The following is a 23,960-nucleotide window of genomic DNA, read 5'->3' on the forward strand; positions in this document are numbered from 1 at the left end:
TTAGCAAATAATTAGTGTCTGTAAAACTATACTTTCTCGTACAAATTATCAGGAAGAACGGGGAACTGACATGGTCATAAAAGCTTTGTTTAACTAAACTCAGTTTATTGCCTTTTACTAAAGAACGATGAAATATGGTTAGCCATTTTCTTAGAAATCATAGTTGGAGGATTGACATGGAGTTTCTTCTTTATGTTCTTCGCATCAGCAGGCGTGTCGCTCTTCTTCATTTTCTTATATTTTTCACGATCATCAACATACTTCAAATACCTAACAGCATACACAACAAAATCAATAAAAACCAGTAAGCATACAACTGAAATTACGATGATGAAGAAGTAGTTTCTGAAATTCTCAGGCTCGTTGATGTACAAAAACTTCGACTCTCTTAGAAAATTGTCATAGGCCTGTCTGTAATTGCTAAGAACGCTGTATCCATTCATTACTAGTTCATTGAACTGGTCTTTTGTAAGATTAGTTGGTGGCGTACTCTTTCTGAGCTTCCTAAATGCCTTTTTAATGTCGGAATCCGAACAGTTTTCCCCGAGGTTGAAGAATTCATAGTATGTTGCTGCTCTGGTAAGCTCATGAAGCCGCCCAATCTTCATTTTGATTGTTGTATACAAGTCTTGGTAGCACTTTGCAGCACATAAAAAGAGTAAACACATGGGTAAACAAAAGAAATATTAGTTAAATAAAGACTAATTTAACTAATGCAAAAGTGATGGATGTGTTGAGTCAGTGTTATGCATAGCATTTGTTTGGACATTTTTCAGCAAATACCCATGAATCTATGCTTTATTGCCTTAGAATGAATTTTCACAGTCATCTCGTGTGAATCTCTGAAGTATTCCCAACTGGTCGTCTTCTAAAGAATTCCTTATGCTGTTTAAGATCATCTCTTTCTGTACAAACTTATTTATAAAAGTAAAAGCCTCATTATCTTGCATTCCACTTTGAGGGTTGAATATCTAAAAATAGTATACAGCAGCTTAATAACATTTTAAATGGGAAGCTAGGATAGTGCAGTGCATAGAACAATTTGTCTGTGCCCATACGTTTCTATTAATACTGGAAATATTTCAAAATGCTATAATTTAGTACAGTAGAAAGCATTTGTGGGATATTTGAAAATTAGACAAAGCAGCACAAGAATGACCAAAAATGACGCGGCCAGTCGTTTAACAGCGAACAACTATCAACTGTATGCATTAAGCCCATTTATCACCATTTCCTTCTGGTTTGAAAGTTTAAAAATTTTTATCCCAAAGCATGACCCATCAATTAAAACCATGAAAACTGTTTTTCTAGCATTCCTTTTTAAAGCTTCAGCTTCGTCTTTTGTCGACATTATGGCTCAGTTAAGAAGGGGAGAAATGACGGATGCTGTCATAAAACAAGACTTTATCCACTGGTTTGGCAGGCATCTCCACGAATCTTCCAAACAAGTAGCAACCGATCTCAACTACCTAAATCATATTATTATCACAACCAGAAATAAGAAATTTATCAAAGGGAAGCATGCAAAAGAAGAAGTAATGAAAGAAATTGAAAAAGCCGAAAGCGTCTCTGCAATTTTTGATAGAAAGTTTGGAAGCCCTTCTGCTTTTCCTTTACTACTGTGCAAAATTAAGACATTAAAGGTCATGTATCTAAAAAATGTAGCTATTCCTTCTTCCTTGGAGAAGTACACTGAACTTAGCAATTTAGAAGAGCTTGAGCTGCATTCTTGTGTCATTGCGAACCTTTCTTGTCTCCTTCCTGCCAATTCAAAGCTCAAAAAGTTGATCCTTCATAGCTGCTATATTCTACACTGCACTATTGATGTGAGTCGCACACCAAATCTGGAAACCTTGGTGATCAACCATACAAATATGTACGATATTAACAAAGACATCTTCATGCTGAAGAATCTAAAGAAGATTGATTTAAAGGACAACCACCTGTCTGCTCTTCCCGTTTTTGATGACAAAGATGCTTTGACCACAGAGGAGCTGATCCTTACCCGCAACATTTTTGAGAAATTTCCGTCAAATATTAACTCGTTCAAGAAGCTAAAGAAGCTTGATCTGAGCAAGAATATTATCCAAAAATTCGAAAAGGACTTTGAATTTGACGAGTCTTTGGTTCTTGAAGAGTTGAACTTGGCTGAGAACTTGGTTAAGGAGCTGCCAAAGAATCTTGAGAATCTTCAAAAAGTCAAATCCATCAATCTTTCATCCAATCTGCTGACCAAGATTGATCCAGAAATCTTTAGGTTCCAGACTATTGAAAAGCTCAACCTTTCACTGAATCAGTTAGAGTTTATAGATGAAAGCTTGCCTATGATTCCGCGAGAGATTTTTAAGTTTACACGTATGGTTTCGGGAAATACTCCCGTGAATTTAAAGGAGTTGGATCTCAGCTACAATTCTCTACTGGCACTGCCAAACTCCATTAGTTCTTTTGTTTCCTTGGAAAAACTTAATATTGAGGGCAATCAATTTAAATCCATACCTGATCAGGTGTACAATTTGCTCAATTTACATGTGTTTAATGCCAGCTTCAACAAGATCAGAGAAATCCCATCTTGGCTGGCACGGTTACCCTATCTCTACGAGTTGAACTTGGCTGGTGGAACAAATTCCCGCATACCCACGGGTCCTACAAACGAAATCACAAAAGTCCCGATGCTACTTGTAGATAGACAGTCCAGGAAAGTTATTAAGATTACACTGAAAGGCAATCCTATCCAGGATCACTCTACAATTAACAGCTATGGCAAGATTGATCTTATAAGAAACTACAGGAGCTGGATTATTTTTTAATTTATCAAGAATAAATAGTTAGCTGATTTTGACTGCAAAAGTTTGCTTAATTTACTAACAGAAAATATGAAGAGGCCTAATACTGAAGCCTATCCTAGAAAGACAGATGTTACTTATGACATAGATAGCAGGTTTGCAAATTCTGCAGTCGCCACATTCTTCGATAATATTTTTACAGCAATAGGGTGGCTTCATCGCCCGGTGTACTAAAGTACAGTTAGATAAATTTAAATACGACTTGAAATCTAGCAATCTGCTATTTCTTCAGAAAAGCGTTTCATTAACGCTTTCTTGAAACGGTGACGTTTTAGTAAACATGCTCTAAGATTGGCATCGTTTCCACTTTCCCAGATATTTCATAGAGACTCATATTTTTGTATCCCATGCCACAAGAAGTCGGGGAAGATATCCAGGAGCAGATCCAGGAAATAGCCAATAGGATTCTAAAGAGTGTTAAGGACCTAGAGACACTAGAAATATATGCAGAGCAGCCAAGCAAAGTACACCTGGCCTTCAAAACAGACAAATCGGATAACATTCCCTCATTGGTGGGTTTTTTAGATGACATTGATCAAGAGATGGATCCAGAAGAAGGACTGAAAAGAAGCTTGTGCGAATCTGAGTTTATTTACAAGAATGAGAAGTACACCTTTAATAGGATAACATCCATAACTGAAGACTTCATTTCGGTTATTCTAATATCCCGGGACCCAATCAATGGCTACAAGAGAGGTCTAATATTGTTTGTGGATGCATCGGGAGTGGTAGTTATTGCGACATGCAAATCCGATGTTCTTAGGCAGTTCAATTTGGATTTAACATCGATTTTAGACCCAAGCTAGCATTAAATGACCAATTTTCATCAGTTTCGCAGGACATTGAAATTTATTTATAATATTTGGCATGCTGAATTGTTAAATGCCTTTATAAACAACCAATGCTTTGGGACTTACTTTATTTTTAGCTGGTTTTTGGCTTGAAAAATGCAAGCAGATTATTTTTCCTTTTTGCAAGATTAACGCCGTCCTCTTCGTAGGGTTCAACTTCAAACTCGGCAAAGACTGGACAGTGGTCGGACCCCTTTATTTCGGGTAATATCCCAGACTTGGTACATCTAATATCCTTCGAACACAAAATATAATCAATTCTTGTGCCCAGGTTTGCTGGTCTCAAGTTAAAAATCGTATTCCAACAGGTATATTTCGACAATCCATCATTGAACAACCTAAATGTATCAACATAGCAGTCCACAAGCTTCTTCATCCATGCTCTTTGATACACCTCATAAAAATAGTCTTCCAGTTCTTTCAAGCTAAAGAAGTGGTAGGGTAATTCCACCTTGCTGGGATTTATCTTCTCCACTCTGTCCTTCTTCATGCTTTGATCCATAAATTCATCGGCAGTTTCGACAATTGACTTCCACAATTTCCACTTTTCTTTCATTTTGGGTGTAATGTCCAAGCTTTTATCAATGTTTTCACCAAACTTCCTAAAGCTTATCTTTTCAAAGCGAGCCAATAGCTCAGAATGTGGCTGCCATCTATTAACACTGATCAGTGTGTTTAGCTCAGCAACAAACTGATAGTGATCTAGCATGTTATAAGTAGCGTTGAAGTCACCACACAGTATTACGCTGGTCTCTGGCAAATTTAACCTTAATTTATCATAAGCCTCTATGTATTTTTGTCTTATCTCCTCTTTGCTTTCGTCATAATACGGCATGTAGCAATTGTAAATGGAAAAGCTGCCGTGGCATGTTTTTAAGATTCTTCCAGGCATTATCTCTTCACACTTTCCGCAGAACAAATTTTTTCTCACCAAAGTGGACACTCCGTGTCTTCCCTTTTTGTAAAAGGAGCTGAACGTCTGGTAGTCTTCAAGAGCGTGGTATTTGGATAGTGAGCCATCAGATCCTTTAATTTCTTGTAGACAAACAATGTCCGCCTGGAGGAGATCTAGACAGAATTTGTTGAAATTGCCATGGTTTTTCTCATCAAATGCTCTCAGCCCATTGACATTTATCGAGACTATCTTCATGAATGGGCTGTGATTCTTTTCATCCTTGTTTGTAAAATACGTTTAATAGCCCAATACTAATTAGCGATTACAAAATAGCACGTTGTATGTATGGTGACATGAATGATGAGAAGTATTGGAATAACTATCAGACTGCAGGTCAATATAATTCTGCCCGACAATAGACAGTGGGTCTTAGTTTTAGGTGTAAATTGACTTTACTGACAATTCCGCTTTGTATAGGCACGAGGACACATTCAAGACAAAAGTCATAATTATGCAATGAAAATACTGCTTTGTGTTAGCAATCTGCTCTTTCGTCATGTTGGAAATTGTTTAGCTAATAAAAACGGTCTTCGAGCAAATACATGAGATATACTTTGACTGTAGTGTTTGTCTATAAAAATGATTTTCGTTTAACTTTGATTGCTCGTTCATGATCAACTACAAAATTTTTAATTAAACTGAGCAGTGACACCCCTTCGAATGCGTCTATTGCTTCTGAATAGTTTGGTACATGCATTTAGTATAAATCGAAAACTTCGGTTGGATTTTTCTAAGTTTGACGAGTACACAATTTCCAGTACACCACCATCTAACACTCAACAGCAATCTTTTCATCAAAGATTTATGGATGTGGAACTCCAATTGGAACTCACAGGTTTTCAGCAGCTTTCTGACGAGTTCATTCGAGATATTGAGCAGATTAGTAATGATGGAATTGGCAGTGTTTTTGACCATTTATCAAATTTTTTAGACCTTTTAACAAAGATATGTAAAATAATTGGAATTGACAAACTAAACTTTCAACAAGACTGTGTACGTAAAATCCCAGTACTCACATTGGAATCCTTTATTGATATGCTTAAGGCTACTAAAAGATATCTTACTTTTTCAAAAACAATATCTGAAGCTGTTGTGAAAAAGTTTACTAAACAATGCAAGTCTGGATGTATTGATCCTGATACCAGTGAGGAAACAAGACAAGTATGTGAATGTACAAATGAGTTTAAACAGCATATGGGCAAGCAGATATTCCACATTCTAGCATTGATAGAGTATTTTAAAAAACATTATGAATCTTACAGTGAGGCAGACAATGATGTGTTTGACTGATATGCTAGATACAAGCCTTACAATAGAATGTCTGCAGATTCTAACACTTTTATCCAGCGTAATACATTCGAACTGCTATTTACTTTAATACTGTCTTAAAACAGAAAACTAAGCAATCCTGCGTAAATCTAATGCGTTTGCTATTTATTGCTCAAACACCATCGTGTTAAGTTTATCTGCGTGGGTTTCGATGAGAATGTTTATTCGCGTTTCAAAGGAATTGTCCCATATTTCTCTTCCGTCTTTTGAACAGACAATAACACCGCCCAAGCCTTCGATTGGCATTTGCTTGATTTCGTACTTAACATTGCTCCTTGAGAGTATCTTTTTTGTCTCTGCAATGTCTCTCTGATCTACAAACACAAATATTTCATTTATCGATATTTTTTCCAAAACCGATTGCAAAATAGACTCATCAAAACTCAGCTTTTGAACTGCTTCCCTGACGTTTTGGACTATTTCTTCGAGCAGGGCTGCTTTTAATTCTTCGATTTTCAACTTGTGGTGCTGCCGCAATTTGCTTTCTTCCCTCAACTGCCTCTTTGCAATTTCCTTTGTTTCTTTTGCAAACTCCCTTTCCAGTCCTATTTTCCGGCTTGTGATCAGCTCATTTTTGATACGATTGTACTCTTCGCTGGCTTCCAATCGTATCTCTTTTACTTTAATGCAGCATTCGTGGTCAATGGCCATGATCATCCTGTTTAGATCAGCAAGCGTGTTATTGTCCATTGTTTGTTTGACTAAAATCTAGTTTGTTGTCTCATGAAACTTAATATAAAACAGGCAAATAAAATCAGTTATTAAAAGTTTATTTGGGATTCACAAAATATTTATTTTCGGCCTGTTTTCAATGTTCACGCTAGTATCAAAAACCGTAAACGTTTTGGCTAAGAATGCAAACGCACGTTGGATTTTACCAAAAAACCCGCTTTATGGCGCTTAAAAACCCGATTATTCAAACCACTGCAGACACTAAACCTTAACATTGATGAAGGACATATACACTTTATTTAATATCCGTACTTGCTCAAGTATATGGCAGCGAGAATGGACAGAATTCCAGCTATTAAAAAACTCAATGATGCATAGTGGTTGGGTATACCCAAAATACTCTTTTCACAAATAAAAAGTGACTTTTTAGTGGCTATGCCATAGCTGGACATAATTGTTAAATTGTACTCTCCAGATTGCTTAACGTTCACTCTCCCCCATAGCTTTTTAAAGCTGGAAAATGGTGAAAGAGTAATCCAATTTACAAACCTTTCATTTAAAATAGGCAGTCCTGATCCTGTAAAAGTGTTTAGTGGCGTTGTATTGAGATTAGTGTACGATGTCCAATTGATGGGCATAGATATTTGATCAGGTAGATACGATGTAAACCCGATCAAATCCATGTCTGCACCTCTCGAAATGTTGTCAGATTCTATTTCGAGATTATCAATAGTGACTATGTCCTGAAAATATGTTGCTGCAATTGCACCTGCAGGATAATATGGCTTATCTCCGTTGTAGTCAAACGGGCTTGCTGCACTGAGGTTGAGGCCTGTGGTTTTTCCCTTTAACTGCCTAAAATTAATACTTTTAGTGTATGAAAGATAGTTCTGATAAATGCCATCTACACTAATGTAAATGTAGCTCGTACCTTTTGGTAGAAAAACAGTGCTTTGTATATCTGAGTTGTACTGAATGTTTGTTGTTTTTGTGTTGAAGTATGTGTAGGCAGAGGAAAGTGCCAAGGCCAAGTTTACAATGGCAAATGCCAGAATTACTCCGCTACATCTAGAAGGTCTTCTCTTTACATAGGTTCCCTCCAGGTTCTGGCTGAATACACCTTCCTGCATTCTGCTGTAAAAGTCGGAAAGTACCATGGGTGATTGGATGTAGAGTGGGGCTAGGCATTAGAAGTAGATATTAAATGCAAAATAAGCAGGCATTTTAGTTTTATGCATACAGATAAATTCGTGCAGTGCCAAAGCAGGGCATTTACAAGGGCTTTGATTCCAATTACAGGATTCGTAGTAATCAGCCCAGTAAAATAAACCCGGGCCTAATTTAAAATTCTTTTAATGTTCCTGTCTACGATGTTCAAATGGTTTCCTCCCATATTCCATACTGAGAAATCAGAAATACAAATAATGCTTCCTACAGAAATACTTTGGTCAGAGACAATTGAGCTTGCAAAAATAACCCCACTTTCATCCATCAGCTCCCATTTGTGGACGCAACCATTAATACCCTTGTAGCTCTCAATTGATTTTACTATTGCCCACACCGGCCCGTCTATCTTTAGGAGGTCACAGAGCTTCAATTCCGAGATTTTCATTGAATTTTCCCCTCGATACTTTTTGAGAATGTCAAAATCAAGTTTAAACCTATTCTTTGGAAGTATGTCAGACTGAGAGGTTGTTATTTCAGGAAGCTCATTTTCATTTTTGATTACAAGCACATCATCATTCAGAGAGGACTGTGTTTGGGAGTTATCAGTCTGGACATTCTTCTGGGTTTCTGAAACTTGGCTTCTTAATTTAGCAATAAGCTCATCCATGGGTAGTAAAATAGAAGTGTTATCATAGCATGTTTAATCTCAAGCCAACTAGAATTCATCCAGGATTGCTTTCTATAAACATCCAGCCAACCATTGGCATTGTTTTAAATACCAACTTATATAAGTATCATTATGCTATTTCCTTATTTGCAAAATAATATGTTAGTTCCATTGCTCATCATTAACACTGCAGAACATGAAAGGACGACCTATCAACTATGGAATACCGTGTAATTGTATATACATCAATGGCAACGACGCATCAAGATTAATTGAAATAAAGCTCTATGGATCTGGCTTTCAGAGGAACCTTGGCATCAATGCGGCATCCGCAGTCTTATCTCTACTTTGTAACCAAGTTCTCTTATAAACTTTTATTATGCTTTTTATTATGTTTTCAAATCTTTAGCCATCTTACCCTCATAGGTCACCAATCAACCGAATTGACACATGCTCTGCAAAAGTCGCCGGCAATCTAGCAGATAGTCAAAGACAATGGGGGACTAAATAGACGGATGCCCCCATGCTATTCTGCAATACTGTATGTACCAAGACTAATATCATTAATTTATATTCTTTAATGTTTAGTCATAGAATTAAAAAATTACTAAGAAAGGTTTTAAAATTGCACACCTTGCAACCTTTCATTTATGCCTGGCATTTGATTCAAGAACTATACTCTCCTCCTTCTTTCTGCTTTCTTCCCTGCAAAAATTTTTAAAAAATACAAACAATCAACCCGAGCACGAAGATGGTACTTAAAAGAAAAAGAAACTTAAAGATAGACACCACAGCCAGCTACTCAGTATTTTTACTCAGGGATCTAAATCGGAACGAAGTAGAGGATTATCTTGAGAATAGGGACACAGGCATGGAGGCCGAAGAGGAGAAAGAGCTTCATCTTCAAAATATAATGAAAGGAACAGGAAAGGACATTCCAATTCCTGTAGTTGCAGAAATTGAAAACATTAGCAGATCTCGTTATGAGAAAAAAGAATTAAAAAAGAGAATAATTTGGGAAAAAGATTGTCCTAACGACTATATTGAAGACAGGAGCGACGTCGAGACAGAAAAAGAAATGCAGCTTAAGTTACACGAGCTGATTTCCAAAAGCAATCCACAGGGAATCAGCACAGAGAAGGGGTCTTTTATTCCCATTGAGACGTTTAATATTTCTAATAAATCTACAGGGACGCTAAATTCAGGTAGCCACCCAGATTCCATCATCAAGGTTGTGGAGCACGAATCAAATAGTGCACAACAAGGAGCTATTGCAACACAAAGACACCCAATAGCATCTAATATATATAAAATAGACAGCAAAAGACCCGCATTTAAAGACATAATTAAAAGGATAGGTAGTGACAAAAATGCATATACAATAAAAGACGAAAACATTGTAAACTTTTGTCTGAGGAAGACCCTTGTAAGATATGAAAGGCCGGGGTTTGAGGCCTACACGTGTTTTAGAGACAGAATATTCAATCCTACATTCAAGTCGAGGAGGAATGAGACACTAATGTTTGAAAAAATCAATAGAATGGGTGTTGAGTTTGGTACTTTGAAAAAACTATGTGAAATGTACAAGGAAAAGTGTATGTATGAGGACAAAGCCTACAAACAGACAATAAAGATATTTAAGAAGCTTTCATCATCGAGTGTGAGTAAGCTCAAAAAGAGGATGCTTGTGAAAATGATGTACAAATTCCCGGAGAAGGGGCCTGGGTCTAAGATGAAGATTAATATTTATGACATAATGACAGATAGACAAAAAATAGTCAATTTGAAAACTACAAAATCAAGTAATGAGTTGTACCTGGACATCAAATATTATAACGAAGTAATGAGTCTTATAAAGTTTGATGAAAAGGAGAATCAAGCAAATAAAGACAAAACACCAAAAAAAATCTAGAATATATAATATAATTAAATGCCTAGTAATTTAAAGCAGTGCAATATAGGTCATATTATCTGCTATTGTGTTATTTAGATATATTTTCGTTGTTAATTACATAACACCTTTACTAAAAGCTTTCGCTGCATGGACGTTCAATTACATAGCATGATGTGCTTATCAGTATGCATATGAGCATAAAGTTAGATAGTGCTTAAAATAGAAGACCTACATTGGAGCCATTGGTGATTGTTTATTTAAGAATAGCCTGCAAAGGCTTCACAGGAAAAGAATACTCTTTGATTTAAAAACCGAAAGCTGTTTTGGAGGTTTATTTAGTCTTTTGTAGAAATAACATCGTTTATCTTCAAAATGGTATTGACAAGATCCGTAGCCATCTTCAGCTGTCTAAGCTTGCTCTTGAACGTTTCAAAAATGCCTAGCTTCTTCATATTTCTCTCACCTGTTTCAAGGCAATCAACTCCAAAGCACGGCTCATTATTGCTAATATGCAGTTCTCGGAGTTTTTCAACATACTCAACAGCATCAAAGCCACTATTTTGGCTCAGAGTTATAGGTATATCAAGCAATGCTCGCGAAAACGCTTTGATTGCTGCCTCATCCTCGCAACCAAACTCTTTGGCTTTTTTATCAAGATAGATAGACAGGCTAAGCTCGCAACTTCCTCCACCATAAACAATCCTTTCGCAATCGATCATACTCCGTATTGCACATAGCGCATCCCTGATAGCCCTTTTCGCCTCTTCAATTACATATTCTGTACTTCCCCTCACAAGAATAGTCACCGCTCTATTCTTTCCGGGACTCTCAATAGTAATTATCTTTTCATTCTCTGTTCCAAGCGACTCTTCCTTTACATCTGCAATGCCCAAATACTCCTCTCTGAGATCCTCAAACCTGGCAACAATCGATCCCCTAATGTGTGATGCAATCAGCCCAAGATCATTGCCACCAACCCATCTGACAGCCATAATGTTATTTTGCATGAGAAGTGAGTTTGCCTCATCATCGAATCCCCACTGACAGAGCACTACATCAACCTTGCAGTTCTTAAGATACGTAATCATCTCTTCAAATTTCATCTTTTCGTATAGTTCCAGACTCCTATACTCTTCTGCATTTGAAACTATCAACGAATTTTTATTTTTAAGCTTTGGTGGCTCAAAAGGGCAACTAAGCAAGGCAATTCTGGCACCCTTCATGCACTTGCTCATCTGAGGATGCGAAAACTCCTTTTTTATTACCAAGCCTTTTACCAGCCTTGTATCAGCTAAGCTTTTTCCGGTTTTACTTTGAACACTAATAAGATCCAGGTCAATATCTTTTCTAGATAGATCGGCAACTGCAAGTGATGCTTCTACACAAAGGCCACTAAAGTCATATAAAGATACGATTTTTGAACCAAGAGAGGTTTTTGCTACCTTCAGCAGCTGTGCATTTAGATCCGTAATTTCCTCTGATACTTTTAGCAGATGCTTTTCGGCCAATTTCAGTGCAGTGCTTAAGCCTTCTGAAATTTTTATTGGATGCATGCCCTTTTCCAATAAAAACTTTGCCTGACTCAAAATGGCCGATGTCAGAATTACGATAGAGGTAGTTCCGTCCCCAATTTCATCATCCTGTGACTGGCTGAGTTGTAAAATAAGCTGTGATATAGGATTGTCTGTCATGTCCATTTCCTTAAGGATGGTTGCTCCGTCGTTGGTAACATAAATGTTGCCATCTTTGTCGGTCAGGAGCTTGTCCATTCCTGTAGGACCCAAAGACGAAGACAAGAAGCTTGCAATCGACTTTACTGTGTTTATGTTTGCCTCCAAGCATTCTCTTCCCCTGAGAGTGGCATGTTCTTCTTTTCCCAGCTGGAACGACTGGCCGAGTTCATCTGTAAGAATTTGCGCCATTGAGGATAAAATTTTGGCTGCAAAGTAATCTGTAAAATTGGTAAAAGTTACTTGTTGGACACTGTTTGACAGACTGTATACAAATATGTAATCATCATAGATCTGGAATGTAGAATTAAAGCGCAATTGCTTGCCAACCATATGCCAGGCACAGTCTTCCCATCACCACCGTTTGCATCAGCCATATTAATACAAATACCATATTATATTCGAATACATCAGCAAAGCCTCTTTTGTATACCCATGTACTATGATCTAAACATCGACTGCCAATTCAAAGATTTCTCGGAGCTGGACTGTGTGGATGCAAAGGGATATTGCATGTCAATGTCGCCAAAGGAGAATTACAGAAGCATATCCCCGTTTCCTGTTCCAGCTCTCGAGAAGCCTATCTACACAAGAATCAACATTGAATATCAAAACAGACTGGACCAGTCCATAATGAATAGCTTGAGAAAGTTTGATATAGTATGCATACAGAATGTTGATAGCGCCAACATCTCATCGGTCATAAAGTTAGATCCTGATGTTATTGGTCTCAAGATTGACGAAGTTAGGCATATTAAAAAGTCTTTTATCAACACACTCAAAGAGAAAAAACTGTACATTGAAATATGCATTAGAGATGCGCTTTACGGCTCAAGGGAGAAGATATTGTGGATGAACTCCTTGAGAAGACTGCTGAAACTTGGATGCGCTAGGATTTTAGTGGTTTCAACAGGTGCTCAAATTTTCACAGAGTTAAAAACTAGCAACGACATCTGCAAAATTTTGAATGTGTTTGGACTAAGTGATGATAATGTCAAGAAGATTTTAAGAAACTCAGAGGACGTGCTAAGAAGCGCAGCTTTGAAGAGATATTCGTCTCGAAATGCAATAGTAACCAATGAAAATGAAGGCAAGCTAAAAGAAGACTTTATCATTAATTACAAAAAACGCGAGTCGTTGTAACTTTAATGCTGAATGGCACATATCATTTAATAAATACTATTACGTCACTTTGCACTTTGTCTGCGACCTCTGGCAGAAGCTTAGATTTATAAAGAGATGCATTGGAGATAAACCATAGGCTTGTAGGCCTATTCATTTCAACACTATTTGCCAAGATCCTCTCAACGATGCAGCCATCTTTAGATGAATGGTGACTAGGCTTGCTCTAGATAGCTTTCCCACTCCTCAGCCAGGTTTTCGTCTAGCAAACACTCGTGCAGCAACCTTTCGCAGTTGATTATAAACTGTCTTTCGTGGAGAAGCTCAATGGTCTTTATGCTTTCCAAATCTCTCTGCTCTGTTAAGTAAAATATTCTATCTACCGCATTTTGTATTATCTTATCATTTGCCTCGTGTCTTTTTACATGCTTGTTCAGTGCATCTGCTCTAGTAAAATCTTTAGCGCATTTTGCACATTTAAATGGCCTTTCCCCTGTGTGTGTTCTTAAATGAGCAATTAAAGATCCTTTGCTCAGCGTCTCATTCCTTTTCGTACAAAATCTCCATCTGCATTTAAGCTCGTCTTGCTCGCTAAGGTGTTTTTCAATATGCTCCTTCAAGTCATCAACATCTTCTTCGCAGTTTTCCCATTCGCACTTCATTGGGGTATAAGATTGTAGGCTGTCTTAAATAAAAGAACAAGCTACCCACATTGCAGTTAATATTTGACTAGACTGTAATAAAAACTGTTACAGAATTAAAATCCATGAATTTATTTAGGTTGCCTCATCAATGTTTCAAATTTCTTCTCTGCCCTCGACATTGAGCCGAGCCTAGCCTTCAAGAACTTTTTAGCTTTCTTTGGATCATCCTTTTTAATGTAGTCAATAGCCTTCTTTTCGTATGGCATCAATCCACAAACCTCCTGGGCAATTTTTCTAGCAAGAATTTTGCTTTCACTGATTGCAAAGGACTTCCTTTTAACAACCGGCTCTGGGTTTATTGGTGTAACTTTGTGAGCTACACGTCTTTTTCTATAGAATCTCTTCATCTCCATTATGGGTATGAAAATTTTTGAAGAAAAATTTTAGTGGAGTGCAGTTGAATGCGCTGTTTAAACGGAATTAAGACGAATGGGCTCTTTGCCGAAGACTACTTTCTGATACAACTTTGTGATAATTTGCTTAAAGTTATCAATGCCAAGAAACCTTTTAGATGAGCGTTCAAATCTGCTTTTAGTGCCATGAAAAAGGTGCATTCACAATCTATGCTCAAGTGCCAAAATTTCTATTTTACTAGTGGGAAGTTGTGGCTGCACAGGTGTTTAATTAACAGGAAAACACAAATGCCCAAGAATTAAAAATAGGTAGATTTTACTAAAGATTTTAAACCTCTTTATAGATTTATAAAGTAGCATCATCGCACGCTTATTAGAGCTCACTGACTTCTCAATCACATTTAACCTCCCTTGGCTCCTCGTCATCATATCGTTGGAGAATGTTATCCAAGCACAAAAGCAAACTCTCCACCATGTCTTCGTTCTTCCAATCTAAAGGTATGAAGTCTAGCATTCCATGGCTGTCCACATATTCTACAATGGCCCGGCTAAGCCTTCCGCTTTCGTCATCTGAAAACTCGCTCTCAAAAATGTCTTCTCCGCTGATAATCTGTCCAAGCTTTTCTTCATCTAACAAGTCGCTTTTTGAGACAACATTAAGAACGGGAAGGTAAAATCTATACATGGATATTGTTGCACACAGGAGACTGTACATGAGCTTTGAGCTGTTCATGAAGTTGGTAGAGTCTATCAAGTACACAATTGCTATTTTTGCAAAATTTTTTACATGCTTTACACATGTCTGTAAAATATCCGAGTGTATAAAAAGCTCAATCTGACCAGGACAATCAAAAACAAAATAGTCGTTTTCAAAGTCCTGTAAATCGAGCTCATCAATGTTCTCACACATTTCTCTCAGAGCATAGAAAAGTGCACCATTTGGGCCGTAGTCGCACTCGTTCATAATTTCCTTCACGGTAATGAAGTCGCATAAATCCAAGTCGTAGTCTCCGCCGCTCTCCTGTGCAGGGTCGAGATTGATCAGACGAATGTTTCTCTTTGGTAGTCCGTTTTCCTTCAAATTTCTGCAGAAAGTCGTTTTTCCAGCACCAGCAGCACCAAAAACAAACACAGCATGTCCCATGGGTGGTCTGAAAGCACTCCCCAAATGCCATTCATATGATGGATACACTGAAGCCAAAATTACATAGTATAAACAGAAAATCAGGCATATAGCACAAGCACGTTAGATGAGCTGGTACTGTGCAAAAACAATGCTATGATTCATTCTTTAATAGGCCTCAAATAAAATTTGTTGGCACGCACGGTGCAGTACTTTTTAATTTCTTCGACTAGTGCATTATTTTCAAAATCTATCTCCTTTTCTTTCAATATTTGAGTGAGCTCTGACAGCTCAAACGATTTCTTATCGGCTAAAATATTAAACATATCATTAAGAACATATCCGTCGTCATCCAGTGTATATGCATTGTTTGCTAAGTGAAAGAAGCCATCGTTAGAAACTAGTTCAATTACAGTATCCTCATCAATAGACAGCTCATTTGCAATTTGGCTGGAAGACAGCATACGGCATATCTTCAAAAGCTCCCTGATTGAAGATAAGTTTGCCATCCTAACCGATTCACTATCAAATTCAACAATCTCCTTGAATCCTTTAAGGCAATATGCGCTACCTTTAATCTCCGCAATATCGTCAACCATCCATTTCTCTTCCCCAAGAAACCTTATGTCCTTTATCTCAACAGTTTCATTTTCTTTAAACAGTTGAATAAGCTTAGTTCTCACCTCATGTAGCGATTTTTCATAAAACCTGTTTTTCAATATGAATCTCCCACACAGTGGGTCAGTCATCTTAAAAAGCACTGATTTTATTGCCTGTTCGTTGGAAAACATCTGAACAAGAGTCTTTAAATTGACTATTCTGGTTCTTTTTACTGTTTCTTCAATTTTTTTAAAATCGAGCTGCTGGGTTTTACTTGGCATTTTTTCGTCGGTTGAAATGCTAGTTAGCTTTGGGGAAAATTGGGATTCTTCAAAAGACAGAGTTGTAAACTCTTCGATCTCAACGTTCCTGAGCCTGTAGTTGATGCTTCTCATTCTATGCTCAAATTCTTCTCTGCTTTCTGCCTTTTTTAGCTTTGTAGACGAGTAGTCAAAAGGACAGTAAAAATGAAAAGGCTGAAACATGTAGATATTTTGAATTTCGTAAAGAAGCACTTTTTCACCATCAAACTTTACAAAATAAAAAGCAGAAGAACGGACAGGAAATGCCCGATAGCACAGGCTCTCTGCATTTAGTGTCTTGACTTTCAGTGCAGAGACGTTTTTGGACGGTAAACTTGCTTTGATCTCGACAAACTTTGAGACTGGCTTTTGCCTCACTTCGGTAATATTCATATTCCTGATTGAAATTGGAAACCTATACAGCTGTAATGCATTTGAGCACTTTGCTTTGATAATTGGAAATTCTTTTAAGACTTCTCTCATGCCAAGTGGGCTTAAAACATAAGATTTTTAAATAAGCTACATAATATAATGATAAACCATTAGTAAAACAGCAACAAAGTAGAACAACAAAGTAGTTTAACGTTAGTCTCGGGAATTTAGTCCCTCTTTCTTTTCTTGGACTTCATCTCCTCTTTTTTCTGCTTTAGCAATTGAAAATATGCTCGCTTCTTGTCTTTAATTTCTTCAACCCTCTTTCTATTTTTATTGGCCTTCTGTTTTCTTTCCTCTCTAAACTTCTTTCTTTCTTCCACACTAAGCAGACACATTGGCTTCTTGGCTTTAAAGTCTTTCCATTTCTTAGCTAGAATCTTTGCCATGGGCTTAAAATTTTTCTTGTGAAAATTTTTCAAACCCAAGAATCCACCAATGGCCTCTACAAAAGCAGCCCAGTTTAATCCAGAAGAAATCCAACACATTATCCGTCTGTATAACACAAATATTGATGGAACCAAGAAGATCCCATACGCGCTCACTGCTATCAAGGGAATTGGCATGAGATTTGGAAAGACTGTTGTGTCAAGGGCAGGCGTTTCTCTTCAAAAGCGAGCAGGAGAACTGACGCAAGAGGAGATAGCCAAAATCCAGGAGGTCATTAATGATCCAAAAGCATTTGGGATCCCAGGGTATATGCTCAATCATCAGAAAGATGTTGTCGATGGCCTTGACTCACAGCTTGTTGGCATTAAGCTTGACGGAGATCTGAGAATGCGTATTGAGAAGGGTAAGAAGATCAGAGAGATCAGAATGCTTAGACTGGCAGCAGGTCTCAAGGTTCGTGGACAGAGAACTAAGTCTAATGGAAGGAAGTCTAAGGCCCTAGGCGCACCCAAGAGAAAGTAAAGAACGTATTAATTAATAAGTATTGTGTTGTTTTAGCTTGTAGTTGGCTCAGAATCGTTGATCTTTTTACGCTAGTTGCGCATGTGTTTGGATTTGTGCAGCATTCATCCGCGATGCTACAACACTCCATAGTGTATTTTTTATTTATGTCTCTCACAACTATGCATCTCTCTTACATTTGCGTTTAAGCCAATCCCTGCTAGGCTTGCTATTACCAATTAAGTTAGAGCATCAAGCCAAAGCTAGGTTGGATATAATCGACTAGCTAAAGATCGTATTTATTCATGAAAAATTTATTGAAGAAAATCTAAATGTGGTAGTCAAGCTGCAGGCATGGCCAAAGAAGCAATGCTTTAACGACCGATATCGCAAGATAAAACGAAAAGCATACAGACTAGCTTAAAAACTATAAAAGCTTACTTCTACCCTTTTGATAACTTATCAATCGTCCTTTTATCAAGAATATCCTCAGGTATGATCTCGTCTTTAAAAGCAAGAAGATCTTTATATGTGTTTTTGATTGTTATTTCAGTCACACCAGCAACTAAATGAATGTCCTTTTGTAAATCTTTATGCTCTGGAAAGATGTTTAAAACCAAATAGATAATCGCTGCAGCTATTGAATCGGGGCTTTTTCCCGTAAGTGCACCAATTTCATATGTCTTCTGGGAAATTGTTGATGCCACTCTTTGAATTTTAAGACTCAGATTCAAATCTGCACAGAATCTTGAAACAATGTCACCCGTTGGTGCATAGTTGTTTGTGTCTACATCTTTGGCTATTAGCTTGTAGCATCGACCTATTTCTCTCTTTTGTACGCCTGTTATTACACTAATTTCTTTAAATGTGCGTGGCGCATTCTCCAGTTTACAAGCAATGTAGAGACAGGCTCCAACAGAGCCCTCTAAATTCTTGCCTTTCAGAAGCTTCTGTGATTCTACCATCTTAAAAATGTGCTGGGCCCTGTCGCAAATGGTCTTGCAGATGTTGGATCTCTCACAAAATGCTTGTATCAAGTTCAATCCATTTTTCAGAGCACGCTTTGGTCCCCTCATGTAGTTCTTCATTTGAATTTTGGAAAGTGTGTGCGAATTCATTCCTTTTCCTGCAGAAATCATTGTGTCGAGTTGTTCTGAATCTAAAAACGGATTAGATGCACTTCCAACTCTCGACGGATCGGATTTGTGGCTGTCTTCGAAGTTTCTCCACTCGCTGGTTTCATCAATTATACGATTTCCCAGAACCACGCCACAGTTTCCACAAACATTATATCCACTTCTGTGATCTTCTATTATATTTTGTGTTTCCCCACAGTCTGTGCAAATATCTATCTGTTGTCTATACTTTAGATGCTGGGGCATGGGTAAATTATTTTTTTATGTTAAGTTTAGATGGCAAAGGAAAGGCATAGGGTAATCGGCTGGCAATATGATGGCTAAAGGTGAACGTATTGCTATCTGCAGGCCAACTTGTCTTTTATTGTCCACAGCACAATCCGCTAGCATCGATCAAGCAGGGCTTTAAATACGAATAAGTGTGGTTCCGTGGTGGACTGTAGTTTCTATCTAGATATTTCAGGTGGTTATTTGACACCTAGTTTACTGCAGTGTGTTTTGTCGGTCTCTTTCAAATTTTTTAAAAATTTTTACACCTCTACCCTCAATGCGTAAAGTAGCATCTATTCAGAGAATGGCCCGGAGAGTGTTGAAATGTGGAAGAAACAAGCTTTGGATTGATCCAAACGAGAAGGAAAGGGTTACTGCAGCGCAAAACTATGAGCATGTAAAACAACTTGTAGAGGACAACATTATTATCCGCAGAAGAGATAAAGTGAACAGTAGAGCTCATGCCAGAAAACTTGCTGAGGGCAGGGCCAAAGGAAGAAGAATGGGTCTTGGAAAGAGAAAGGGAACCAAGAAGGCAAGGCTTTCTCCAAAGAAGATCTGGATGAAGAACATACGATCAATGAGAGCGACTCTTAAAGAATTAAAGAAAAAAGGCGATCTTGTGGGCGAGGAATATCGCATGTACTATGTTCAGGCTAAGGGTAATCTGTTCAAGAACAAGAATGTGATGCTCGATGCAATTATGAAGAAGAAGGCAGAAATGGCCAGGCTGAAAGAGCTAGGTTTGCAGGCCGAGGCACTCAAGATGGGCAAGCCTAATTAAATACAGCTTTATTTACCAGTTTTTATAAAAATTTGTTGCGACACATACTACTTAATGCTAGTTATTTATTGGCTCGTCAAGGATCGGGGTGTATAATTTTAAAAACAAAATCGGACTAAGATTGAAGTAAAAATAAATGCCAAGAGACATCGGCAGCAGGCGCAGTACAATGATGGACTAGGCCAATTTACTCAGATGGACTGGCTTGCTCTTGATTTTGACAACTAGCAGTACTTGGTTTTGTAAGCGAACTTATGAACTCGTCAATTTTTGTATTTTCCCATTTCAAACAGCCTCTTTTACTTACAAATCCTGACAGCCTATCTCTGAAGCTGTAATCTACCAGCTTTGATGCATTCACACGTCTTTCTTTTGTCTTTCGGCTCTCAATATCGAATAGTCTTTCGTACTTTGGATCATCAAATGTCTTGGACTTGCTCATATAATATTCAACAAATCCAGAAACAGGTTTGAACTCAGTTTCGAGCATTCCACAGAGTTTTCTATTTATTTCGTCCATCTTGTGAATAATGCCATCTAGACTCTGCGATGGACCGTGTTTTTCCAAATCTATGCCGCTTGGAACCATCTTTCTTGTTTTCAAATCCTTAATTAGTTGCAGACACTCCATCTCTTCCTTTGAAGCTCGGGCTATTTTTTCGGCATCCTCCGGCATCAATCAGCAAAGAAAGGGAATCTACGAGCCAAAACTTAAGATAATAGAAAAAATACGAAGTCTTTTGAGACATGGGCATTATTTCTAGTCAAAATTTATAAAAGTCCGGCGCATCTAAATCAAAAGTATCAAATTTAATGCTGGGTGCTGTGATTGACTTTAGCACTAATCTTCAGGCTCCTTAATTTTGAAATTTAAAGGCTCAAACAATGTTCCACCGCCTGAGTAAAATTTCGAAAAAAACTCTATCCAGTTGAGTCGCAAGGCGTGGAGACAAGAACTCAACCCTTCCAATCCGATTAGTAGCGTCAGTGTTCCACTTAAATAAATTGGAAACGTCAAAACTTTCACGGCATAGCTGCTGCTTCCTAGTGTAAATTCATGCAGAACAGTTGTAAGCTGAACATGTGCTAGCGACACTGCCCAGAGTCGCAGGTAAGAGCTAGTATTGGATATTAGGCCGAGACAAAACTCAACAACGTGTATCCCAGACGTAATCCAAAGGTCTAAAGGCCCGGTCTCTGGTGTTTTCTTTCTAAATGTCAAGTAGATTGGCTTGCTGAGTATCATCCATGGAATGCAAATTAGTATTATTGAGAATATAAATAGCTGGACGTGCATCTGGCCGGGGTACATTTGATGCTTCATATTGAATGGATCGGTGTACATCGAGATAAGCGTATTGACTAGCGATGGATGGTTTATTGTCACCAGCCATTTGTAGACACAAAGAAACACAAGATATCCCCAAAAATGAGAAAAATGCTATTGCTTGCGGTACTGCTTGGCAAATTAGGGTTATCTTGTCCTTGAAATATAAACTATTAGCTATCGAAATTGCAGATCCCAGCCCCATGTGGAAGAATCCAATAATCAGACTAAGTTTCATTTTTAAGGAGTTTATAAATATCATTTTATTGTCTGCATGGTGCCATATTGGATCAATTCCAAACGGATATGTTCTTCCAACCTCGTATTGAGATTTAAACAGAGCTATTGGCAATGACCCAAAATCTCCATACATAAATCCGAACCACACGCAAAGAATGCGCAAGCAAGAGCCACATATCTGCCGTCGAGAATAATCTGAAACACCCCACATTTTTTATGTAGCTTCTTCTGATTGTGTATTAGAAATAACGAAATTGCCAATAAAATTAAGCCATGGAGCACATCTCCAAACATTGCTCCAAAGAGAAATGGAAACGTGAAAGTCATAAATATGGCTGGGTTGATTTCCTGATACTTTGGAACACCGAACACGTTTGTTAAGCTCTGAAATGGACTAGAGAATTCTGACGGCTCAAAGCTTGTCGGTCTGACCAAGCTTGACTTTTTAATTTCAAATAAAAACCTACCTTTTTCATTGTCAAAGCATTTCAGCTCTTCAAGCTTGTCCATGCTTTTCTTCAAAACCCAGCCTTCCCCAACATAGCACCGTGTGTTCTCAATTTTTGTTAGCTTCTTCATAGTCTCAACAATTGATCTTTCTTTGCTAATGCAGTATCTCCAGATAGAATGCCTCTTTTGCATATCTCCAAGTACCTGCAGTATCTGTTTGTCAATACTGAGATTCAATCTTTTGACTCTACTGTATCTTTCTTGGATGTCTTCATGTATTTGAGAGTCTTTCATAGCAAAATCCAATACTCGGCCTCCCAAATTTTTGATTATTGATCTGGCAAAGGCTTTGTTATCTTCAGCAAGAACATACACAACAAATACAGTTTGCTGGCTAACACTTGATCTTAACTCAACATCAAAGGTTTTTATGTAGACATTTCTCCTCAGCCTATGCTTTAGCATCTGCCTTATCATTAGTTTCTTGTCTATATTAGATATTGCCGTAATAAAGTCAAAATTAATAACCGTCGTGTCTTCTGGTTCTTTTAGCTCACTTATAAAATGCCTACTAAGCTTAATCATTTTCAGATTTTGCTCGAGTATGTGCTCCTCCCTTTGGTTCGATCTTTTTGACAACTTAAGGAACAAATATCTCTCATGATACTTGTTGATTTCACTTTCGATTTCTAACAGTGGTGTTTCGGGATAGCTTTCGCACTCTACTACTGGTCTGTCCTGATTTTCCAACTCCTTTTTCAAATATTGCAGCTTTTGCTCGAATTTTTCAATACGATCTGATTCGTGCTTAAAGTTTTTGTTATCTTCGCCAATGAAGTGCACAGTGGACGACTCGCCTAGTCTCTCGAGAACATTTCTAATGCCATCTACGCCAAAGTACAAAGAGACACATTCAACCTCGTCTGATCTCAGCATTATTTATTATTTTACAATGTGCGAAAACACCAAACTGAAACCCAACAAAAACAATAAACAGTCCAACTCCAATACATGAGAGTCCAATTTTAAACTTAGTGCCTGAATTGTTATTGATCACATTGGCATGAATTGGTTTCTATACCCACATCCAATAACTGTCAGGATTTGATTGTCTCCATGTTCTTCAAGCTTGTAGCTAACTTTGAAGAATAATTCCAAAAGATCTAAGACTTTTTGAGACTTATGATTTAAGCTGCGAATTGCCAGACGGCTAACACCATCAGACAATCCCATTAGCAGTACTGCAGCCGGTAGCAATTTTTGATCAAAAACACAGCCACCTCCAACACTTTTCAGAAAGCCTACACAGCACTTTTCAGCCATGATCTCTGGGATATCCTGGTTGTTAACTGTTTCAAAAAACACCCCATGCTTTGATTCCCCCAGAATGCTGCATTCGTAGCCAGGCGATGGGCCAGAGTCGTTTCTATTGTTGACAATGCAGAGAACCTTTGTGTTTGCTAAGTCTGTCATTTCATTGTTTAATTTTTGATATCATTCTATGAGCAAAGTCCGATCCTATTCTGGATGTTATCACAAGGCCCCTGATTTTTAGGATGTCTTCGGGACTGCACATATCTATTGGATCTACTTTTCTCACGCACTTTTGTCTTATAAAGCACGCAGCCTTCACCCAGCGGTCCGAAGCCTCTCTTTTTAACTGACAGATCAAACCTTGGCAGATTAAAAGCCCTGAACATCGTGTAATATGTTATTTTAAACAGATCCACAGAGCAGCTTGAATGGTTTGTGATCCCCGACATCTCCAGCTGAAGATCCTCTCTGAGAAACGGCGAAAGTAAAATAATTGAAGCAAGAGCATCTGGAATCCTATCAACACTTAACTTGTGCCTTCCTCCTTCTAGTGGGCCAGGGATAAACTTCAAAAAGTCCCCAGAAACTTTCCAAGTACTTTCGGGTGCAAGTAGCTTTATAAATGTCGGCACAGATTTAACATCAAGCGCACATGTGAAACACACGGGCTTTCTACTCAGCAAGCTTAAAATCAAAGCATATTCCAAACTGTTGTCTGTTACCAGAGTAATTTCAACAGCCATGGGTTCAAAACATTATTGGTATTTATGATATCCGTAGTGTGTAAACCAGCATATTAAAATG

The 23,960-nt window shown here is 37.9% G+C and overlaps 24 protein-coding genes across 24 annotated transcripts; 7 read left to right on the plus strand and 17 right to left on the minus strand.

Annotated features, from left to right (window-relative positions):
• Window positions 1-104: 104 nt before the first annotated feature.
• Window positions 105-668, minus strand: VICG_01457 (uncharacterized protein; the record flags this gene model as incomplete). The annotated part of the gene is made up of 1 exon (XM_007604841.1): window positions 105-668. One exon carries the CDS (start codon window positions 666-668, stop codon window positions 105-107), a length of 564 nt encoding a protein of 187 aa, XP_007604903.1.
• A 486-nt stretch (window positions 669-1,154) lies between these two features.
• Window positions 1,155-2,807, plus strand: VICG_01458 (uncharacterized protein; the record flags this gene model as incomplete). The annotated part of the gene is made up of 1 exon (XM_007604842.1): window positions 1,155-2,807. The coding sequence occupies one exon, from the start codon at window positions 1,155-1,157 to the stop codon at window positions 2,805-2,807; it is 1,653 nt and encodes a 550-aa protein (XP_007604904.1).
• A 383-nt stretch (window positions 2,808-3,190) lies between these two features.
• VICG_01459 (uncharacterized protein) lies at window positions 3,191-3,649 on the plus strand (the record flags this gene model as incomplete). Its single annotated transcript, XM_007604843.1, has 1 exon — window positions 3,191-3,649. The coding sequence occupies one exon, from the start codon at window positions 3,191-3,193 to the stop codon at window positions 3,647-3,649; it is 459 nt and encodes a 152-aa protein (XP_007604905.1).
• A 118-nt stretch (window positions 3,650-3,767) lies between these two features.
• Window positions 3,768-4,844, minus strand: VICG_01460 (uncharacterized protein; the record flags this gene model as incomplete). The annotated part of the gene is made up of 1 exon (XM_007604844.1): window positions 3,768-4,844. The coding sequence occupies one exon, from the start codon at window positions 4,842-4,844 to the stop codon at window positions 3,768-3,770; it is 1,077 nt and encodes a 358-aa protein (XP_007604906.1).
• A 465-nt stretch (window positions 4,845-5,309) lies between these two features.
• Window positions 5,310-5,939, plus strand: VICG_01461 (uncharacterized protein; the record flags this gene model as incomplete). The annotated part of the gene is made up of 1 exon (XM_007604845.1): window positions 5,310-5,939. One exon carries the CDS (start codon window positions 5,310-5,312, stop codon window positions 5,937-5,939), a length of 630 nt encoding a protein of 209 aa, XP_007604907.1.
• A 144-nt stretch (window positions 5,940-6,083) lies between these two features.
• On the minus strand, window positions 6,084-6,668 carry VICG_01462 (uncharacterized protein; the record flags this gene model as incomplete). The annotated part of the gene is made up of 1 exon (XM_007604846.1): window positions 6,084-6,668. The coding sequence occupies one exon, from the start codon at window positions 6,666-6,668 to the stop codon at window positions 6,084-6,086; it is 585 nt and encodes a 194-aa protein (XP_007604908.1).
• A 281-nt stretch (window positions 6,669-6,949) lies between these two features.
• On the minus strand, window positions 6,950-7,807 carry VICG_01463 (uncharacterized protein; the record flags this gene model as incomplete). Its single annotated transcript, XM_007604847.1, has 1 exon — window positions 6,950-7,807. The coding sequence occupies one exon, from the start codon at window positions 7,805-7,807 to the stop codon at window positions 6,950-6,952; it is 858 nt and encodes a 285-aa protein (XP_007604909.1).
• Window positions 7,808-7,986: 179 nt separating this feature from the next.
• Window positions 7,987-8,484, minus strand: VICG_01464 (uncharacterized protein; the record flags this gene model as incomplete). The annotated part of the gene is made up of 1 exon (XM_007604848.1): window positions 7,987-8,484. The coding sequence occupies one exon, from the start codon at window positions 8,482-8,484 to the stop codon at window positions 7,987-7,989; it is 498 nt and encodes a 165-aa protein (XP_007604910.1).
• Window positions 8,485-9,235: 751 nt separating this feature from the next.
• VICG_01465 (uncharacterized protein) lies at window positions 9,236-10,396 on the plus strand (the record flags this gene model as incomplete). Its single annotated transcript, XM_007604849.1, has 1 exon — window positions 9,236-10,396. The coding sequence occupies one exon, from the start codon at window positions 9,236-9,238 to the stop codon at window positions 10,394-10,396; it is 1,161 nt and encodes a 386-aa protein (XP_007604911.1).
• A 317-nt stretch (window positions 10,397-10,713) lies between these two features.
• Window positions 10,714-12,441, minus strand: VICG_01466 (T-complex protein 1, epsilon subunit; the record flags this gene model as incomplete). Its single annotated transcript, XM_007604850.1, has 1 exon — window positions 10,714-12,441. One exon carries the CDS (start codon window positions 12,439-12,441, stop codon window positions 10,714-10,716), a length of 1,728 nt encoding a protein of 575 aa, XP_007604912.1.
• Window positions 12,442-12,543: 102 nt separating this feature from the next.
• Window positions 12,544-13,251, plus strand: VICG_01467 (uncharacterized protein; the record flags this gene model as incomplete). Its single annotated transcript, XM_007604851.1, has 1 exon — window positions 12,544-13,251. The coding sequence occupies one exon, from the start codon at window positions 12,544-12,546 to the stop codon at window positions 13,249-13,251; it is 708 nt and encodes a 235-aa protein (XP_007604913.1).
• A 194-nt stretch (window positions 13,252-13,445) lies between these two features.
• VICG_01468 (uncharacterized protein) lies at window positions 13,446-13,892 on the minus strand (the record flags this gene model as incomplete). Its single annotated transcript, XM_007604852.1, has 1 exon — window positions 13,446-13,892. The coding sequence occupies one exon, from the start codon at window positions 13,890-13,892 to the stop codon at window positions 13,446-13,448; it is 447 nt and encodes a 148-aa protein (XP_007604914.1).
• A 110-nt stretch (window positions 13,893-14,002) lies between these two features.
• VICG_01469 (uncharacterized protein) lies at window positions 14,003-14,287 on the minus strand (the record flags this gene model as incomplete). The annotated part of the gene is made up of 1 exon (XM_007604853.1): window positions 14,003-14,287. One exon carries the CDS (start codon window positions 14,285-14,287, stop codon window positions 14,003-14,005), a length of 285 nt encoding a protein of 94 aa, XP_007604915.1.
• A 391-nt stretch (window positions 14,288-14,678) lies between these two features.
• Window positions 14,679-15,479, minus strand: VICG_01470 (uncharacterized protein; the record flags this gene model as incomplete). Its single annotated transcript, XM_007604854.1, has 1 exon — window positions 14,679-15,479. A coding segment is annotated over one exon (801 nt), but the record flags the coding sequence as incomplete, so codon positions are not given.
• A 92-nt stretch (window positions 15,480-15,571) lies between these two features.
• Window positions 15,572-16,795, minus strand: VICG_01471 (uncharacterized protein; the record flags this gene model as incomplete). The annotated part of the gene is made up of 1 exon (XM_007604855.1): window positions 15,572-16,795. One exon carries the CDS (start codon window positions 16,793-16,795, stop codon window positions 15,572-15,574), a length of 1,224 nt encoding a protein of 407 aa, XP_007604917.1.
• A 387-nt stretch (window positions 16,796-17,182) lies between these two features.
• VICG_01472 (uncharacterized protein) lies at window positions 17,183-17,656 on the plus strand (the record flags this gene model as incomplete). Its single annotated transcript, XM_007604856.1, has 1 exon — window positions 17,183-17,656. The coding sequence occupies one exon, from the start codon at window positions 17,183-17,185 to the stop codon at window positions 17,654-17,656; it is 474 nt and encodes a 157-aa protein (XP_007604918.1).
• A 422-nt stretch (window positions 17,657-18,078) lies between these two features.
• Window positions 18,079-19,017, minus strand: VICG_01473 (uncharacterized protein; the record flags this gene model as incomplete). Its single annotated transcript, XM_007604857.1, has 1 exon — window positions 18,079-19,017. One exon carries the CDS (start codon window positions 19,015-19,017, stop codon window positions 18,079-18,081), a length of 939 nt encoding a protein of 312 aa, XP_007604919.1.
• Window positions 19,018-19,318: 301 nt separating this feature from the next.
• On the plus strand, window positions 19,319-19,825 carry VICG_01474 (uncharacterized protein; the record flags this gene model as incomplete). The annotated part of the gene is made up of 1 exon (XM_007604858.1): window positions 19,319-19,825. One exon carries the CDS (start codon window positions 19,319-19,321, stop codon window positions 19,823-19,825), a length of 507 nt encoding a protein of 168 aa, XP_007604920.1.
• Window positions 19,826-20,012: 187 nt separating this feature from the next.
• Window positions 20,013-20,501, minus strand: VICG_01475 (uncharacterized protein; the record flags this gene model as incomplete). The annotated part of the gene is made up of 1 exon (XM_007604859.1): window positions 20,013-20,501. One exon carries the CDS (start codon window positions 20,499-20,501, stop codon window positions 20,013-20,015), a length of 489 nt encoding a protein of 162 aa, XP_007604921.1.
• A 165-nt stretch (window positions 20,502-20,666) lies between these two features.
• Window positions 20,667-21,071, minus strand: VICG_01476 (uncharacterized protein; the record flags this gene model as incomplete). The annotated part of the gene is made up of 1 exon (XM_007604860.1): window positions 20,667-21,071. The coding sequence occupies one exon, from the start codon at window positions 21,069-21,071 to the stop codon at window positions 20,667-20,669; it is 405 nt and encodes a 134-aa protein (XP_007604922.1).
• On the minus strand, window positions 21,037-21,525 carry VICG_01477 (uncharacterized protein; the record flags this gene model as incomplete). Its single annotated transcript, XM_007604861.1, has 1 exon — window positions 21,037-21,525. One exon carries the CDS (start codon window positions 21,523-21,525, stop codon window positions 21,037-21,039), a length of 489 nt encoding a protein of 162 aa, XP_007604923.1.
• On the minus strand, window positions 21,495-22,778 carry VICG_01478 (uncharacterized protein; the record flags this gene model as incomplete). Its single annotated transcript, XM_007604862.1, has 1 exon — window positions 21,495-22,778. The coding sequence occupies one exon, from the start codon at window positions 22,776-22,778 to the stop codon at window positions 21,495-21,497; it is 1,284 nt and encodes a 427-aa protein (XP_007604924.1).
• A 117-nt stretch (window positions 22,779-22,895) lies between these two features.
• On the minus strand, window positions 22,896-23,315 carry VICG_01479 (uncharacterized protein; the record flags this gene model as incomplete). Its single annotated transcript, XM_007604863.1, has 1 exon — window positions 22,896-23,315. The coding sequence occupies one exon, from the start codon at window positions 23,313-23,315 to the stop codon at window positions 22,896-22,898; it is 420 nt and encodes a 139-aa protein (XP_007604925.1).
• Window positions 23,316-23,341: 26 nt separating this feature from the next.
• VICG_01480 (uncharacterized protein) lies at window positions 23,342-23,899 on the minus strand (the record flags this gene model as incomplete). Its single annotated transcript, XM_007604864.1, has 1 exon — window positions 23,342-23,899. The coding sequence occupies one exon, from the start codon at window positions 23,897-23,899 to the stop codon at window positions 23,342-23,344; it is 558 nt and encodes a 185-aa protein (XP_007604926.1).
• Between the last annotated feature and the right edge of the window lie 61 nt (window positions 23,900-23,960).

The sequence above is a fragment of the Vittaforma corneae genome, assembly GCF_000231115.1.
Source record: "Vittaforma corneae ATCC 50505 unplaced genomic scaffold supercont1.14, whole genome shotgun sequence".
NCBI lineage: Eukaryota > Fungi > Microsporidia > Nosematidae > Vittaforma > Vittaforma corneae.